This window comes from Salvelinus fontinalis, chromosome 4 (genome assembly GCF_029448725.1).
Source record: "Salvelinus fontinalis isolate EN_2023a chromosome 4, ASM2944872v1, whole genome shotgun sequence".
Lineage (NCBI taxonomy): Eukaryota > Metazoa > Chordata > Actinopteri > Salmoniformes > Salmonidae > Salvelinus > Salvelinus fontinalis.
This window is the reverse complement of record NC_074668.1, coordinates 26,019,582-26,036,874: the sequence shown is the minus strand read 5'-3', so window position 1 is coordinate 26,036,874 and position 17,293 is coordinate 26,019,582. Positions and strand designations below refer to the sequence as shown.

The 17,293-nt window shown below is 47.3% G+C and overlaps 2 protein-coding genes across 11 annotated transcripts in view; both read left to right on the top strand.

Annotated features, from left to right (window-relative positions):
* The first annotated feature begins 25 nt into the window (after positions 1–25).
* Positions 26–3,397, top strand: LOC129853437 (cAMP-regulated phosphoprotein 19-like). Its single transcript, XM_055919479.1, has 2 exons — positions 26–434; positions 604–3,397. The coding sequence occupies exons 1-2, from the start codon at positions 315–317 to the stop codon at positions 781–783; spliced, it is 300 nt and encodes a 99-aa protein (XP_055775454.1). The 5' UTR covers positions 26–314; the 3' UTR covers positions 784–3,397.
* A 598-nt stretch (positions 3,398–3,995) lies between these two features.
* Positions 3,996–17,293, top strand: part of LOC129853433 (unconventional myosin-Va-like) — a 107,236-nt gene continuing 93,938 nt past the window's right edge. For all 10 annotated transcript variants that reach the window (XM_055919468.1, XM_055919471.1, XM_055919470.1 and 7 more), the window contains exon 1: positions 3,996–4,279. In XM_055919468.1, the coding sequence (XP_055775443.1) occupies positions 4,223–4,279 (57 nt within the window). In that variant the 5' untranslated portion in view covers positions 3,996–4,222. The remainder of the gene's footprint in view (positions 4,280–17,293) is intronic.

Here is a 17,293-nt window from a genome sequence, read left to right as displayed (position 1 = left end):
CCATGTGGGTGGTCCATGAGTTTGCATGTGTTGTCCATGTGGGTGGTCCATGAGTTTGCATGTGCTGTCCATGTGGGTGGTCCATGAGTTTGCATGTGTTGTCCATGTGGGTGGCATATGTGTTGTGCAGGTGTTTTCAGGAGCTGATGTGACAGACCACAGTGTGCTTGCTTAGCATAGCTTTGGGTACGCTGTCCGTACAACGGCTCAAACCCTGGGCACAATGCCTCGCAAACACGTGAACGCCCGCTTGACAATGCCTTTAGCCAGCTGCGCCACAGAAAAGCTTTCAATTGTTGTTTGTGTTTCAGGAGATGGACGACAAGGTGATCAGTCCAGAGAAGGTTGAGGAGGCCAAGTTGAAGGCTCGCTACCCAAACCTGGGGCACAAACCTGGAGGCTCCGACCTGCTACGCAAACGCCTGACCAAGGGGGTGAGTCCACAGCCCTACCTACTGCCCTACCTACTGCCCTACCTACAGCCCTACCTTTTCTCCTAACCTATCCCCACAAGCCCACAGTTGTCTCTCTCTCTCAGCATCAATTAGACTGTCTTTTTTTTTTAAGTTGCAGCTTGTTTTAAGTTTAACATTCTCTCTGCAGCAAAAGTATTTTGACTCTGGGGACTACAACATGGCCAAGGCCAAGGTGAAGAACAAGCAGCTTCCTGCAGCCACGTCAGAGAAGAGCGGAGGAGGAGAGATCACAGGAGACCATATCCCTACACCTCAGGACCTGCCGCAGAGGAAACCTTCCCTGGTGGCCAGCAAACTGGCCGGCTGATACACACACTGTCCTGTCTCTAACCCTGTCAATACTCCTAACAATCACCCTACTACACCTGTTCCTGTCTCACTACCTCCCCCCATCTACTTCTGCCCCAGAGAGACCCTTCCCTGGTGGCCAGCAAACTGGCACACACCCCTAACTGCCTGTCCCTGGTTCTGTCCCTCATCCTCTTCACCCAGTCCTCTCTGCTTCCCCTCACCTTCCACTCTGTTATGGCTCCTTCTTCTTCCTGCTCTTCCTCTCCTCTCCTCTCTGTTCTTGTTTATTTTCTATTCTCATGTAAAAATACACTGAAAGCAAGGATGAGGATGTGTAGAAGGGAGAGAGAGGGAGGACTGAGATGACTCCACTACAGGAGGAGACTTTAAAGATGACCAGAACTCTGTGTCCCAGATGACACCCTATCCTATAGATGACACCCTATATAGCCCTGTGGGCCCTGGTCAAAAGTACAGTGTACAAAACATTAGGAACACCATTCCTAATATTGAGTTGCACCCCCTTTTGCCCTCCGAACAGCCTCAATTCGTTGGGGCATGGACTCTACAAGGTGTCGAAAGCGTTCCACAGGGATGCTGGCTCATGTTGACTCCAATGCTTCTCACAGTTGTCAAGTTGGCTGGATATCTTTTGGGTGGTGGACCATTATTGCAACACACAGGAAACTGTTGAACGTGACAAATCCAGCAGTGTTGCAGTTCTTGACGCACTCAAACTGGCACCTACTACCATATCCCGATCAAAGGCACCTAAATATGTCACCCTCTGAATGGCACACATACACAATCTGTCTCAAGGCTTCACAATCCTTCTTTAACCTGTCTCCTCCCCTTCATCTACACTGATTGAATTGGATTTAACAAGTGACATCAATAAGGGATCATAGCTTTCACCTGATCAGGCTATCATGGAAAGAGCAGGTGTTCATAATGTTTTGTACACTCAGTGTATTTAGGGAATAGAGTGCCATTTTGGATGTACACCTGGAGAGTCTGTAACATAGAAGGGAGGAGGGCCCAGACTGGAGCCACAGAGATTCTGAAATGGCACACTATTCCCTATGCAGTACACTACTATCAACCAGAGCCCTATGTGGCTGCCCTATGAGCATCTGGCCCAAAACGGTTACACTACATAGGGCATAGTGATCCATTTGGGACAGGCAGGCGTTCTCTGGTCTAGAGGGTTGAATGTCGTCTCCAGTCCTGTTAGCTGATTGTGTAAATATTTCTAGTTGTGTTGGAGAGGAGTGAGGCTGAAATCAGCCTTTTAGAATGTTTTAACGTAGAATATTATGATTTACCAAACACGTTGTTGGTGTTATGTTGTCGTCTAAATGATGCTGTAATGTGCTTGAGTGATTGAATATAACCTTGATAATGACTGACCAGAACCTCTCACTGCTGTTGTTCTGTTTAAAGGCAGAATGTATGTCCCAAATGACAACCTATTCATTACATAGTGCACCACTTTTGAACAGGGTCCAAGGGGCTCTGGTGGTGAGAAGTAGTGCATTATATAGGGAATCTCCAATCATACCCTTCTTTCTGTGTAGTGCACTACGTTACTGCCACATAGGGCTCTAGTCAAACGTAGTGCACTATTGGGGAGTTTCCAATGAGGATTTACCTCAGTGTTTTACCAAAATACTCAGACTTTTCTGTTTCCGTCTACCCGTATCGGCACTCGTGTCTCACTGGGCCATGGCTCCAGTGGACCTGTTCTGACTTGGAGCCAGGCCCTGGGTACTTATCAACCTCATTTCCATAATAATGGCTAACTATGAACTTTAACACCTTCTCACAAAGCTACTGTCTTGAATGATGTAGAGGTTGTTGATTCTGCCTGCCCCAAGTCTTTATCATCAACCTCCTGATAACACTAGAGCTTACATTAAAACACTGATGACCCACTAGTGTAAGTCTCAATGGAAAAGCACCAACATGTATGTCCCCATAAAACCTCCTGACCAGGAAAAACTCTGGACCCAATTTGTAACCTCTGGTTTCAGACCAAAGGGAGGGGTGAATGTCACAGGTTGTTGGTGGACCCTTTAATTGGGGAGGATGTGCTCGTGGTAAGGGCTGGAGTGGAATGGTATCAAACACATGGTTTTCATGTGTTTGATGCCATTCCATCTACTCTGTTCCATCCATTATGAGCCGTCCTGTCCTTAGCAGCCTCCACTGGTGAATGTAGATGTAACAGCTGGATGATGTGACGGGGGTTCTAAAGACATCTTCATTTAGCTCCAAATTCTTTGGCCTCACACACCCTCATTCATCTCTCACACACAGACACACTCCTCTACACCCCAACTCTCACATACACACACTCACTCCCACTCTCCTTCTTTCTCTCTCACATACACACCTACCCTCTTTGGCCAGCATATCTTTACAGATCTCAATCACACCCTATTCCCTATATAGTGCTCTACTGTATATATGCACAGGCCAGTCCACTAGTGGGTGTAGTCATCAAGGGTCTGAAGCTGAAGGACTGAATAGTTAAGGTGTGTGTGTATATGACTGCCCCCATCCACAACCCCCCCCCCCTGTCACTTTGTGCCATTTTGTTTTGTAAATAAAATAGTTTTGCACAAATGGCTGTTGGGTGTTTGATGACTGACTCCATGCATTGACAGATCATACAATCATCTATGAAGGATTGTATACAAAGGAATTATGTATGCAAATGTGGAGGCCAGTTAGTATTAGATGGGGGATAACACCAGCAGAGCCGAAGCACCACCAAGATAAATCTTGATCAAAATGTATATAAATAATCTGGATTTATCTCCCACTTAAGACACACAAGCTCTGGCCAAAGACTGACAGACCCTAGTGGAATAGGATTGTTGCATCTTTATGTCCCATCTGGGATGAAGAGGGCTAAATTATCAGGCCTATGGCACATGGCAACCAGGGCTGTATTCATTAGTCGGATTCTGTTGCAAAACGTTTAGTCTGTTGCAATCCAAACGGAAAACGTTTGGCATCGAACATGAGTTTCTGTTGAACAAATTCAGGTAGGTTCCTCCCCGTTTCGTTCTGTTTGCTTCCGTTTGGCTCCTATAGTAAACAGACTAAACGTTTTGCAACGGAATCTGACTAATATCTGACTAGCAGGCTTCTAACCATGGTTCTAACCAGCAGAACTAAAGCGATGTCGCCTCTTGGCCACAGCGGAGCGCTGTTTAGCCATGTTTCCGAGCCCATGGCAACAACCGCGTTTCACTGAATCATTTTATCCATCATCAATTCCCATAATGCTCCGAGAGATGCCAAAATATTGAGGTTTTCTAGGTATGATGGCGCTAGGTGTTGTACACTAAAAAGAGAGTAACCTAAAACCTGGAGGGACTTTTATTAACTGCGAGGAAAAAACGGAGCGGCGAACTACTGATGTTCAAATCTAGCTGCTGAGATTCATGGAAAAAGGACACGACAGCTCCACCAGTATGGCAGCGTCAGAGCTGTACACAAAGGTAATATAACCAACGTAATCGGTATTTGCCTTGTGCGTTTATAGCGTTTCTGCAGCGCTTTCTTAAATGAGAACAAAGCAAAGAGCTTGTTTATAATCATTCATTCGTTGATGGCGGGAATGAATGAGAGGGAAGTCTTTAAACCAAACATCGAGATTGACAGGTCACAAAGCCTCGAACAACGCACCGGGGTGGTTATCAAACCAGTGCGTGGTTTTTGGAACGTATGAAAAGCGTTTAAAGCAGCGTCCTACAGCCTGGGGCAATACACAGTACATATAGGTTGACATGCAGTAGCCTATGACTGAGTGAAGGCGTCTTCTATATTTAGCTCTCTGCTGTGTTAAAATGGGTGCAGCAGAAGCAGCTCAGCTGACAAAGCGCCGAGGCTATGGGTTCTGCGATTCGGCCTCTCTCTGCCCTTCATAGCCCCCCGCTCAGAATGACCGTCAATTTAAATATTTTATTATTCGGCTTAATGTCAGGTCTGGGTTGATGCACTTTTAAAAATACGATTTTTATTTTGGTATACATTTAGCATCGCACTGGCTAAGATGGAGAATGGTGTTTTTTGACCTACATAAATCATGTTATTTTGTCAACAGGCAGTCGCACAGTGATGTTTGTTATTGTGTTTTATAAAGGCCGTTTATTTGATCTCGAGGCTGGGATTCGGTTTGGTTACGGAGGAGAGAGGAATGATGCTGATACCAGTGGTGACGTCACGGGCCCCGCTTACGTCACCGCGATTTGTTTAGAGATTTTTGTCCCCCTTTTTGACCATGACCATGTTCAGTATGCAAAGGTAGATAAAAATATCACAAATAGAGCTGACGTTATTCCGTATTCTACAAGTCAGCCATGCATGTTTGTTTTACATCGCATATTCCTAGCTGAACTACAAACTTTGCATCCAGCTGAACGAAGGTTACTTATGTACATTTATATGGATCACTCCAATATATTGGTATCACTCCGCGGCGGAGGGATACATTTGAGGTGAGGATTTACAGATTTACTCCTGTGTACACCTGTGTCACGGCTGGGGTCCGCCCTTATATATAGACCCCATGGCCACGACACACGTTCTCTACATAATTTTTGAGGCGCCTCTAGCACCGTAGAGGATTGGAGTGATCCATGTAGCTCACATAACCGTGGTTACATACGTAACCTTCGTTATGTTTCACTATATTGGATCACTCCAATATATTGGTATACCCGTACCAGATTAGACGGTGCTAGAGGGACCTGGCCAGCCAGCGGCAAAGTCCCAGCGCGGGACCGAAACACAGGGGCCGTCAATATGGAAGGGGGTCCCGGCACAGTCCCAGAACGGGGAGGCGACGCCCAGGACCGCTGAACCAACCGCAGAGGTAGGTGCCATATTTAACCGATAGTACCTAACAATGGTGCAAGAGGAAGCCCAGCTGGCCGCAGCACAGATATCAGCGAGGGGCACTCCTGTCAGTAGAGCCAAGGACGCAGCCACACCTCGTGTTGAATGTGCCACCACAGATCCCAGCACTGGCCTGCCAGCCAGGCGGTATGCTGTCGTAATCGTGAGACAAAGAGCTGGTCTGTTGTTCTCACTGACTGTGTCCGCTCCACATAGGTAGCCAGTGTCCTCACAGTGCACAGCATGCCGGAGGGAGGTCTAGACTCCCCCGCCACTGCCGGGAGGGTTGTAAGGAGACAGGATAAAAAGGGATGTTCACATGCCTGTCTGACAGAACCTTCGGGAGGAATGAAGAACTGGGGTGGAGAGATATACAGGGTCCATCCGGTAGCACTCAGAACTTACCGAAAGAGCATGGAGCTCACCCACCCTCTTCATGGAAGTAATCGGTACAACAAAAAAAACACCTTCCTAGAGAGGTGTTTCAGGGAGGCAGACTCCAACTGTTCGGAAGGTGGCTTTGCCAAAGCTGCCAAGACCACATCCAGATCCCAGCTTGCTGTTGAGCGGGTCCTAGCTGGACGCAGGCAACGAACCCCCTACATAAACCTGGAGACCAAGGGATGGCGCCCCACCCCGCATGGCAGACAGAAATAGCGGCCAAAGACCCTCTCAGTGTAGAGGCCGCCAAGCCCTCATCCAAGCGAGACTGCAGGTATTGGAGGACATACTGCACCCCGCATGACTCGGGCACAACCTCAATACCAGTGCACCAAGAGCAGGACAACCGCCAGCGCAACTGGTATGCCGCGGTTGTAACCAGCGCCTTTGTGCTCTGTATGGTGTTCATTACACCCTCCTGTAGTCCTAACATAGTCCATTGGTGCCGTTCAGTGGCCAAGCCCACAGACTGAGGCGGTGCGGCCTCGTATGCCACAGAGTTCCCCCAACCTCAAACAGCAGGTCCGGTCTCAGGGGAAGTTGCCAAGGTGTCCCAGACAACAGGGACAGGAGAAGGCTGAACTAGGGTCGTCTGGGCCAGTATGGGGCCACCAGAAGCAGACGATGCTCTGCCATCCTGGTCCTGTCCAGCACAGCCTGGATCAGGGGAAAAGGGGGGAATGCATAAGCTCAAGGCCCGGCCAATCGTGAGCCAGAGCTTTCAAGCCCAGAGGCCCTGGTGGCTCCAACATGGAGTACCACAGGGGGCAGAGTGCATTGTCCAGAGAGGCTAACAGGTCCACCTGCACCCTCCCGAACTTGTCCCACAGGTGCTGCACCACCTGGGGATGTAGGCTCCAGTCCCAAGGTGGCGGGCCCTCCTTCGAGAGGATCACTGACACATTTAGGATGCCAGGTACGTGTGCTACGCGTAGAGACACTAGACGTCCCTGAGCCCAGAGAAGGAGATTCCGTGTCATAATATGGAGGCAGTGGGACCTCAGTCCACCCTGATGGTTGATGGAAGCCACCACTGTGGTGTTGTCCATTCTCAACAGGACATGTCTTCCATTCAGATGTGGAAGGAAAGACTGCTGGACCAGCAGTACAGCTCGGAGCTGTAGTGTATTGATGTGTGCCCGCCGCTCCAAGGGGTAGCCAACAGCCGCTGGCCAACCTGCCCTTGATCACCCCCCCCCCCAGCTCCCGGCGGCACATCCTTAGCATCGCCACCCCATCTGAGAGAAAGGAGTGACAGCGCCACCTCAACAATACCCTGAGGCACTGTGCGGTCACCCGCAGCTGGCAGTGACGGTGAGGCTTTGGGTGCAGCTGGTGGGAGTTGAACCACCGTTGAAGAGGCCGGAGATGGAGCAGGCCCAGGGGAATCAACAACAAGGCCGCCGTCAGCAAGCCCAACAGGCGTTGGCAGGTTAGGGCGGATACCACCCGCCCCTGCCGAAGTAATCAAGGCAAGTTAAGATCGCCTGAACCCTTCTGGTGGGCAGTCTTGCTCTCATGAGGACTGAGTCCAGTTCCATACCAATGAAGGCCATCCTCTGGGTGGGCATCGGACGACTCTTGTTGTTTACAGTAATGCCCAGCCCACCGATGTGGGTCAGGAGCACGCCTCTGTCTGACAGGATCTGGGTCCTGGTCGGGGCACAATCAGCCAATCGTCCAGGTAATTAAGGATTAACAATCTTCGGTACGTGAGAAGTTGTGAAAGTGTGGGGTGCCAAGGAGAGGCCAAAGGGGAGAATCATGAATTCGTAAGCCCTCCCTTCGAAAGCGAATCGGAGGTACTCCCAATGAGCTGGGTAAACAGGAACATGGAAGTACGCATCCATCAGGTCCAGCGTCACAAACCACTGGTCCCTGGACATGGCCTGCAACACGCAGGCTGGGGACCTCATGTGGAATCTCAGTACCTTCAAGTACCCATTGAGGTTGCAGAGGTCCAGAATCGGTCAAAACCCTCCATCTCTTTTTGGGACCACAAAATAGTGGTGTAGAACCCGCCTAGCCATTCTGATGTCTCAATCCTGCGGACAACACCCTTGTCCAAGAGTGAGGAAATCTCCAGCCGCAGGGTTTTCTTTAGAGGGTCGGCCACCGCGGTGACACGAAGGCCCCTAAAGAATGGAGGTCGGCACCGGGATTGGAGTCAGTACCCCTCGAGCATTGAGGACAACCCCCATGGGGACTCCAAACACTCCTTCCACTTTGCCCTTTGAGACCGGGACAAGCGGCCGAGGCCGGGTAAGTGTATGTCAGGGGACCTACCAGGGCCCGCCTCTCCTCTTTTTTTAAATGTATTTTAATTTTATTTCACTTTTTATTTAACCAGGTAGGCCAGTTGAGAACAAGTTCTCATTTACAACTGCGACCTGGCCAAGATAAAGCAAAGCAGTGCGACATAAACACCACAGTTACACATGGAATAAACAAACGTACAGTCAATAACACAATAGAAAAGTCTATATACAGTGTGTGCAAATGAAGTAAGATTAGGGAGGTAAGGCAGTAAATAGGCCATAGTGGCGAAATAATTACAATTTAGCAGTTAAACACTGGAGTGATAGATGTGCAGAAGATGAATGTGCAAGTAGAGATACTGGGGTGCAAAGGAGCAAAAATAGTAATAATATGGGGATGAGGTAGTTGGGTGGGCTATTTACAGATGGGTTATGTACAGGTGCAATGATCTGTAAGCTGTTCTGACAGCTGATGCTTAAAGTTAATGAGGGAGATATGAGTCTCATGCTTCAGTGGTTTTTGCAATTTGTTCCAGTCATTGGCAGCAGAGAACTGTAAGGAAAGGTGGCCAAAGTAGGAATTGGCTTTGGGGGTGTCCAGTGAAATATACCTGCTGGAGCGTGTGCTACGGGTGGGTGCTGCTATGGTGACCAGTGAGCTGAGATAAGGCGGGGCTTTACCTAGCAAAGACTTATAGATGACCTGGAGCCAGTAGGTTTGGTGACGAATATGAAGCGAGGGCCAGCCAACGAGAGCATACAGGTCACAGTGGTGGGTAGTATATGGGGTTTTGGTGACAAAACGGATGGCACTGTGATAGACTGCATCCAGTTTGCTGAGTAGAGTGTTGGAGGCTATTTTGTAAATGGCATCGCCGAAGTCAAGGATCGGTAGGATAGTCAGTTTTACAAGGGTATGTTGCAAAATAGGAAGCAGATTCTAGATTTAATTTTGGATTGTAGATGCTTAATGTGAGTCTGGAAGGAGAGTTTATAGTCTAACCAGACACCAAGGTATTTGTAGTTGTCCACATATTCTAAGTCCGAACCATCCAGAGTAGTGATGCTAGACGGGCGGGCAGGTGCGGGCTGCGATCGGTTGAAGAGCATGCATTATGTTTTACTTGCAGTTGGAGGCCACGGAAGGAGAGTTGTATGGCATTGAAGCTTGTCTGGAGGTTAGTTAACACAGTGTCCAAAGAAGGGCCTCGAGTGCATGGGTCCCCCAGGCACGTCCCTATGGTGGTGACGGTTGACACCGTCACAAAGGGAAGCCATAAGCTCAGCCAAGCAAACAAGGCCACGGAGCAGGGGTCCGAAGCCCTGGGAGAGCTTATGTTGTGACCCGCTTAGAGGAATAGAATAAATTACCCAGTACCTCTGCAAAAACCGAGGAAGACTCGTGTGGGAAAATATGCTGTTGCTTCACCTCACGCTGTGCCCCTCCCCGCTGTCGTCCCTTAGCACGAGGCAATGCGTCAGGAGAAGGACCCCACCGTCGTTCGGGTGCAGGTGGGTGGGGACGGCCTTGGACCCGGGGCGTGAGGAGGCGACATGAACCGTCTCAGGGTGTCCCGGTCCCTACGAACCTTATCGGTCTGCTCTAGAATGTCATCAACCCTTGGGCCAACATCAGCCCTGGGGTGATGGGGTGAGTGGCAAATGTGCTCTGGAGAGCAGCTGGCAGACGGGATTGGGCCAGCCTAGACATGGTTCCAGGAGGTAACCACCTGCACCATGGCCCGTCCGTTGGCACGGGCCACATCCCTCTGGAGCAGGGAAAGCAGACGAGACACCTCCCATCACTTCCCGGAGGAGCTCCAAGGTCCTACGTGCATTGTACCTCTGGGGGGGAGGAGTCCCGCCTTCAGTCACGAGTTCCGCCCTGGCAGAGGCCCAGCTCTCCTGCAAGGCCTCGCGGAACTCAGCAGAGGTAGGGACAAATGGAGAGTCCTCACTGTTCACCAGTTGATGTCCAGTGCAGTGGCTACCCAAGTGAGTAGGCCTCTCATAGCCTCTCGAGCCGCTGGGGGTGATGAAGCCCCGCTGGCGGCTTGTGATGGCCTGTCAGCCTGGTAGCCCCGCTCACGTGGTGAACAGTGCCAGCATCGTCCCCCAGGAACAGCCTATCACTGGCCAACAGGGAACAGCTGTCATTGCCATCGAAGCTATCAACCTCCTGACGCAGGGCATGCGCCCTCCGTTCAAGGTGGTCCCAGCGGTCTGGCTCATGCCCCATTCCAGGACTGGCAGGAGATGGGCTCTGCCTGCGGTGGCCCTGGCCACGCTTCTTTGGAGGGGTGCTGGGCCCAGTAGAGGGGACTAACAGCTCGCTGCCGCACCACTCCTGAGGGAGGGAGCTCATCCCCAGCCTAAGCCCCAGCCTGACCGACCCACTTGCGCATGGCCTCCAATCGCGCCAGGTGCAGGCGTCCAAACACCACACAAAACAGGCATCCAGTATGGCTCAAACTCAGGCAGTGCATGCACAAGGTATGCGGATCCCCAGGGGGGATGGCACCATCACACCTGTCACAAAGGGAAGCCATAAGCTCAGCCAAGCCACCAAGGCCACGGAGCAGGCGTCCGACTCCCTGGGAGAGCCATGTCGTGACCAGCTTGGAGGAACAGGAACCCGGTGAGGGATAAATTACCCAGTACCACTGCAAACACAGGGGAAGACCCATGTGGGGAAAACAGGCAGACAAAAAAACAGCAACCAGGTAATGGATTTGATTTATGTGTTTTTTTGTTTTTGTGTTTTGCCAACTGCGATTTTTACCTAGATGGTTTAATATCCAAGCAGAAAACAAAAAATGATGGACTAACTCCGTTAAGGAACTCCAAAGTTAATCTCTCAACGTAGTGGCAGCCCACCACCATACTCTTACATTCTGCAGGAGAAAGAACAAGAAAACCGTGTAGGGTAATTAGCAGAGAACCCGTGTATGGTAGTTAGCAGAGAACCTGCGCCTATAGCGCGGGGACAGCATGTTAAAGCAATTCACAACACACACAAAACAAGCCAGTCGGCAAGTTGTGTAAGGTAAATACAGTTTGTGGCAGCAAGAGCCACCAATATATTAATGGATGCACACAGAGTCGTAGTGTAGAGCTAACAAAACACAAGCACGACAAACCACGGGCGGAAGATACAGATCAACCGCACGCAGCGGGTGGAGCACTCTAGGGGCTGGCCATGTGGCCAGCTGCTCCAGGCTGCAAACAGCCAGTGATAATACTTCCACGCAAGATATTACACTTACCAAGCGAACTTCAGAAAGTTTGTACCTCAAACCATACGGACGTCTGCCGAGAAAATGAAAGAGAACGTGTGTCGCGGCCATGGGGTCTATATATAGGGGCAGACCCCAGCCGTGACACAGGTGTAAACGGGGAGTAAATCTGTAAATCCTCACCTCGGATGTATCCCTCCGCCGCGGAGTGATACCAATGTATTGGAATGATCCAATATAGTGAAACAACGCAACCCAAGCTCGAGACAGCTAGGCCAGGGAAATGGTGAGAGCTGAGAGATAAAGACGTATCACTGCCTGATCAAAACAGCCCAAATAGAGGGATGCAATTTGAGTTTAGCATAATTATAATAAAGAAATGAATGACAACAGCCTAGAATAACAAGACCCTACCCAACAAAGAAAATAATACTTCTTTGTTGTTGATGTTATTGTATTTGACCAACAATGTGAGGAGGATAATTCAGATGAGGGCAGAGAGTCTGGGTGTGTGAGAAAGAGAGATTAGTTGCCCATCCCCCCCACTAGGCCAGCTGCTGTATTCAGAATGAACAGAGAGTGGTGTGTGTCGGTGTGGTGTGAATGACTGATACCCTGAAGTGTCCGAGTCCTCAGGGTTACTACTATCACATCCATCCACACACCAGAAGAAGGAGTGTGTGGATATATTAGAAACATATAGAAAGATTGTGTTAGACAGACCGGCAGTGTATTTCCATCTGTCTGCAGACATGACTATCCATACTTAGGATGCATTCACCGCTGCACAAATTAAGTCTTTCCATAAAAACTGAAATGTCTGTGTGCATTGCTAATGCCTTTTAGTCTAAGTGTCAAAGGGTGTGTCAAATCAGAGGTTTTCCCTGAGGGTGTGTGTGCTTTTATTTATGCGTACAGAGGTCTAGGGAACACTCTTCTTTTTGTGTCTCTAACCAATAAACGGTTAGTTCAGAAGGTCCTCCGCTGCATAAGCAACACACACACACACCAGTGTTTCCCACAAGTACATAGATTAGCCAGCCAAATAGAAAAGGTAGCCAGCCAGGCGCCCCTGGTTCGGGGGTGCTTGCCCCCAAGGGTTCCATTTTTTTTTTTTTTTTTGCCTACTGAGCTTTATTCTGGTGGCCTCTCGTACATTCTAATACCATGATTCCATTTGAAATGCACAGCGAAATTATGAAATACTTTATCGAGTTTACCTCCCAGATTGGAAACATTTGTTGTGATATTGTGTAGAGAGAAATGTAGATTTTTGGGTGTAGTTACCCTTTAATTTAAGTGCACACCTAGGAAGAGGCTGTTGTTTAGCTGTACATGTAATGGGAGTTTGCGAAACAAATACCCACTGGATTGATGCAAATAATCATGTCATCATTCTGCCAGGTAGGCATAGGCTACTTTGTAGTTAACATTTAATTGAGAAGGTTTTTGGAAAAGCCTTTCCATCTACCAGAAGACTGTTCTCATTAACAGCATCACTAAAGACTATGCAAAGTTGTAGATGCACGCACCGCACACTCACAGACCGGAGCATTCTCTTTCCCTCTTCAGAAAGTTGCAGGAAATAGGAATCACTGATGCCTTCTGTTCATGTCTTAAGATAAACTTGGGCATATTATGAATTTAATATTTATTTAGTTGATTCCCTACTAAGGTCAATACATTTTTTAATATTGTTGAATTTTGTTTTAATGCCTGGATTCCATGAGGGCCCTAGTTATCATATGTGGATCAGAATGAGGCTCACCACTACCTGTTGTTCCTGCAGTGATTCACCATCTTCATTGAATGTTTTCATCATTTATCTGAAGATAATCAAACAGCTTAGGCCTACTGTAGCCTATACAGTGTCTTCAGAAAGTATTCATACCCCTAGACTTATTCCACAATAGTTTGTGTTCCAGCCTGAATTCAAAATGGATTAAACAGATTTTTTTCCTCTCACGCATCTACACATAATACCCCATAATGACAAAGTGAAAACAGATAATATTTTTGTTGCCATTTTTGCTAATTTATTGAAAATGAAATATAGAAATATCTCATTTACATAAGTATTCACACCCCTGCGTCAATACTTTGTTGAAGCAGCTTTGGCAGCGTTTGCATCTGAGTCTTTCTGGGTAAATCTCTAAGAGCTTTCCACACCTGGATTGTGAAACATTTGCACAATATTCTTTCCAAAATTCTTCAAGCTCTGTGAAATTGGTTGTTGATCAACCATTTTCAGGTCTTGCCATAGATTTTCAAGTAGCTTTATGTCAAAACTGTAACTCGACCACTCAGGAACATTCACTGTCTTCTAAGCAACTCCAGTGTATATTTGGCCTTGTGTTTTAGGTTATTGTCCTGCTGAAGGGTGAATTCACCCCCCAGTGTCTAGTGGAAAGCAGACTGAATCAGGTTTTCCTTTAGGATTTTTCCTGTGCTTAGCTCCATTTACGTTTATTTTTTATTCTGAAAAAGTTCCCAGTCCTTAACAATTACATGTATACCCATAACATGATGCAGCCAAGACTGTGCAAGAAAATATGGAGAATGGTACTCGGTAATGTGTTGTAATGTTTGGGGCAAATCCAATACACTTTGTATTCAGGACAAAAAGTGAATAGCTTTATTTTCAGTATTACTTTAGTTCCTTGTTACAAACAGGATGCATGTTTTGAAATATGTTTTATTCTGTACAGGCTTCCTTTTTTCACTCTATCAATTAGGTTAGTATTGTGGAGTAACTACAATGTTGTTGATCCATCCTCATTTTTCTGCTATCACAGCCATTAAACTCTGTACCTGCTTTAAAGTCACCATTGGCCTCATTGTGAAAACCCTGAGCGGTTTCCTTCCTCTCCGACAACTGAGTTAGGAAGGACGTCTGTGTCTTTTTAGTGAGTGGGTGTATTGATACATCATCCAAAGTGTAATTATTAACTTCACCATGCTCAAAGGGATATTCAATGTCTGCTTTTTTAAACTTTTACCCATCTACAGTTGAAGTCGGAAGTTTGTATACACTTAGATTGGAGTCATTTAAAGCTCGTTTTTCAACCACTCCACAAATTTCTTGTTAACAAACTATAGTTTTGGCAAGTCGGTTAGGACATCTACTTTGTGCATGACACAAGTAATTTTTCCAACAATGGTTTACAGACGGATTATTTCACTTATAATTCACTGTATCACAATTCCAGTGGGTCAGAAGTTTACATACACTAACTTGACTGTGCCTTTAAACAGCTTGGAAAATTCCAGAGAATGATGTCATGGCTTTAAAAGCTTCTGATAGGCTAATTGACATCATTTGAGTCAATTGAGGTGTACCTGTGGATGTATTTTAAGGCCTACCTTCAAACTCAGTGCATCTTTGCTTGACATCATGGGAAAATCAAAAGAAATCAGCCAAGACCTCAGAAAAGCAATTGTAGACCTCCACAAGTCTGGTTCATCCTTGGGAGCAATTTCCAAACGCCTGAATGTAACATTGTAGCTTCTGTCACTCTCCTCGCCCTTACCTGGACTTGAACCAGGGACCCTCTGCACACATCGACAACAGCCACCCTCGAAGCATCGTTACCCATCGCTCCACAAAAGCCGCGGCCCTTGCAGAGCAAGGGAAACAACAACTTCAAGGTCTCAGAGCGAGTGACATCACCGATTGAACCGCTATTAGCGCACACCCTGCTAACTAGCTAGCCATTTCACACCGGTTACATTCACCCCCCTTTTGACCTCCTTTTCCGCAGTAACCAGTAATCCGGGTCAACAGCATCAATGTAACAGTATAGCTTCCGTCCCTCTCCTCGCCCCTACCTGGGCTCGAACCAGGGACCCTCTGCACACATCGACAACAGCCACCCTCGAAGCATCGTTACCCATCGCTCCACAAAAGCCGCGGCCCTTGCAGAGCAAGGGAAACAACTACTTCAAGGTCTCAGAGCAAGTGACGTCACCAATTGAAACGCTATTAGCACGCACCCCGCTAACTAGCTAGCCATTTCACACCGGTTACATGAAGGTACCACGTTCATCTGTACAAACAATAGTACGCAAGTATAAACACCATGGGACCACGCAGCCGTCATACCGCTCAGGAAGGAGACGCGTTCTGTCTCCTAGAGATGAACGTACTTTGGTGCGATAAGTGAAAATCAATACCAGAACAACAGCAAAGGACTTTGTGAAGATTCTGGAGGAAATGGGTACAAAATATCTATATCCACAGTAAAACGAGTCCTATATCGACACAACCTGAAAGGCCGCTCAGCAAGGAAGAAGCCACTGCTACAAAACGCCATAAAAAAGCCAGACTACGGTTTGCAACTGCACATAATAACCATCGTTATGTTTGGAGGAAAAAGGGGGCGGCTTGCAAGCCGAAGAACACCATCCCAACCGTGAAGCACGGGGATGGCAGCATCATGCTGTGGGGGTGCTTTGCTGCAGGAGAGACTGGTGCACTTCCAAAATAGATAGCATCATGGGGAAAGGAATATTTTGTGGATATATTTAAGCAACATCTCAAGACATTAGTCAGGAAGTTAAAGCTTGGTTGCAAATGGGTCTTCCAAATGGACAATGACCCCAAGCATACTTCCAAAGTTGTGGCAAAATGGCTTAAGGACAACAAAGTCAAGGTATTGGAGTGGCCATCACAAATCCCTGACCTCAATCCCATTGAAGATTTGTGGGCATAACTGAAAAAGTGTGTGTGAGCAAGGAGGCCTACAAACCTGACTCAGTTACACCAGCTCTGTCAGGAGGAATGGGCCAAAGTTCACCCAACTTATTGTGGGAAGCTTGTGGAAGGCTACCTGAAACGTTTGACCCAAGTTAAACAATTTAAAGGCAATGCTACCAAATACTAATTGAGTGTATGTAAACTTCTGACCCACTGGGAATGTGATAAAATAAATAAAAGCTGAAATAAATAATTCTCTCTACTATTATTCTGACATTTCACATTCTTAAATTAAAGTGGTGATCCTAACTGACCTAAAACAGGTAATCATTACTAGGATTAAATGTCAGGAATTGTGAAAAACGGAGTTTAAATGTATTTGGCTAAGGTGTATGTAAACTTCTGACTTCAACTGTACCAATAGGTGCCCTTCTAGGTGAGGCATTGGAAAACCTCCCTGGTCTTTGTGGTTGAATCTGTGTTTTGAAATTCACTGCTCAACTGAGGGACCTTACAGATAATTGTGTATGTGGGGTACAGATATGAGGTAGTCATTCAAAAATCATGTTAAACACTTATTGCACAGAGTGAGTCCATGCAACTTATTATGTGACAAGTTAAGCACTTTTTTTGTCCTGAACTTTTATATAGGCTAGCCATAACACTGGTTGAATAATTATTGACAGCTGTTTCATTTTTAATCAATTAGTAAAAATCTCCCCCCAAAATACTCCACTTTGACATTATGGGGCATTGTGTGTAGGCCAGTGCAAAACATCTAAACTTAATCCATTTTAAATTGAGGCTGTAACACAAAAAATGTGGGAAAAGTCCAGGGGTGTGAATACTTTCCGAAGGCACTGTACAAGTTAGGGAGCGAAATGAACGGCTCTCTCACCGATGCGATTCGGTATACTACACTGACTGACGAGAGTCACTCTCTTTAGCGTCACTGTCTGGTATCGTTACCATTTACATTACATG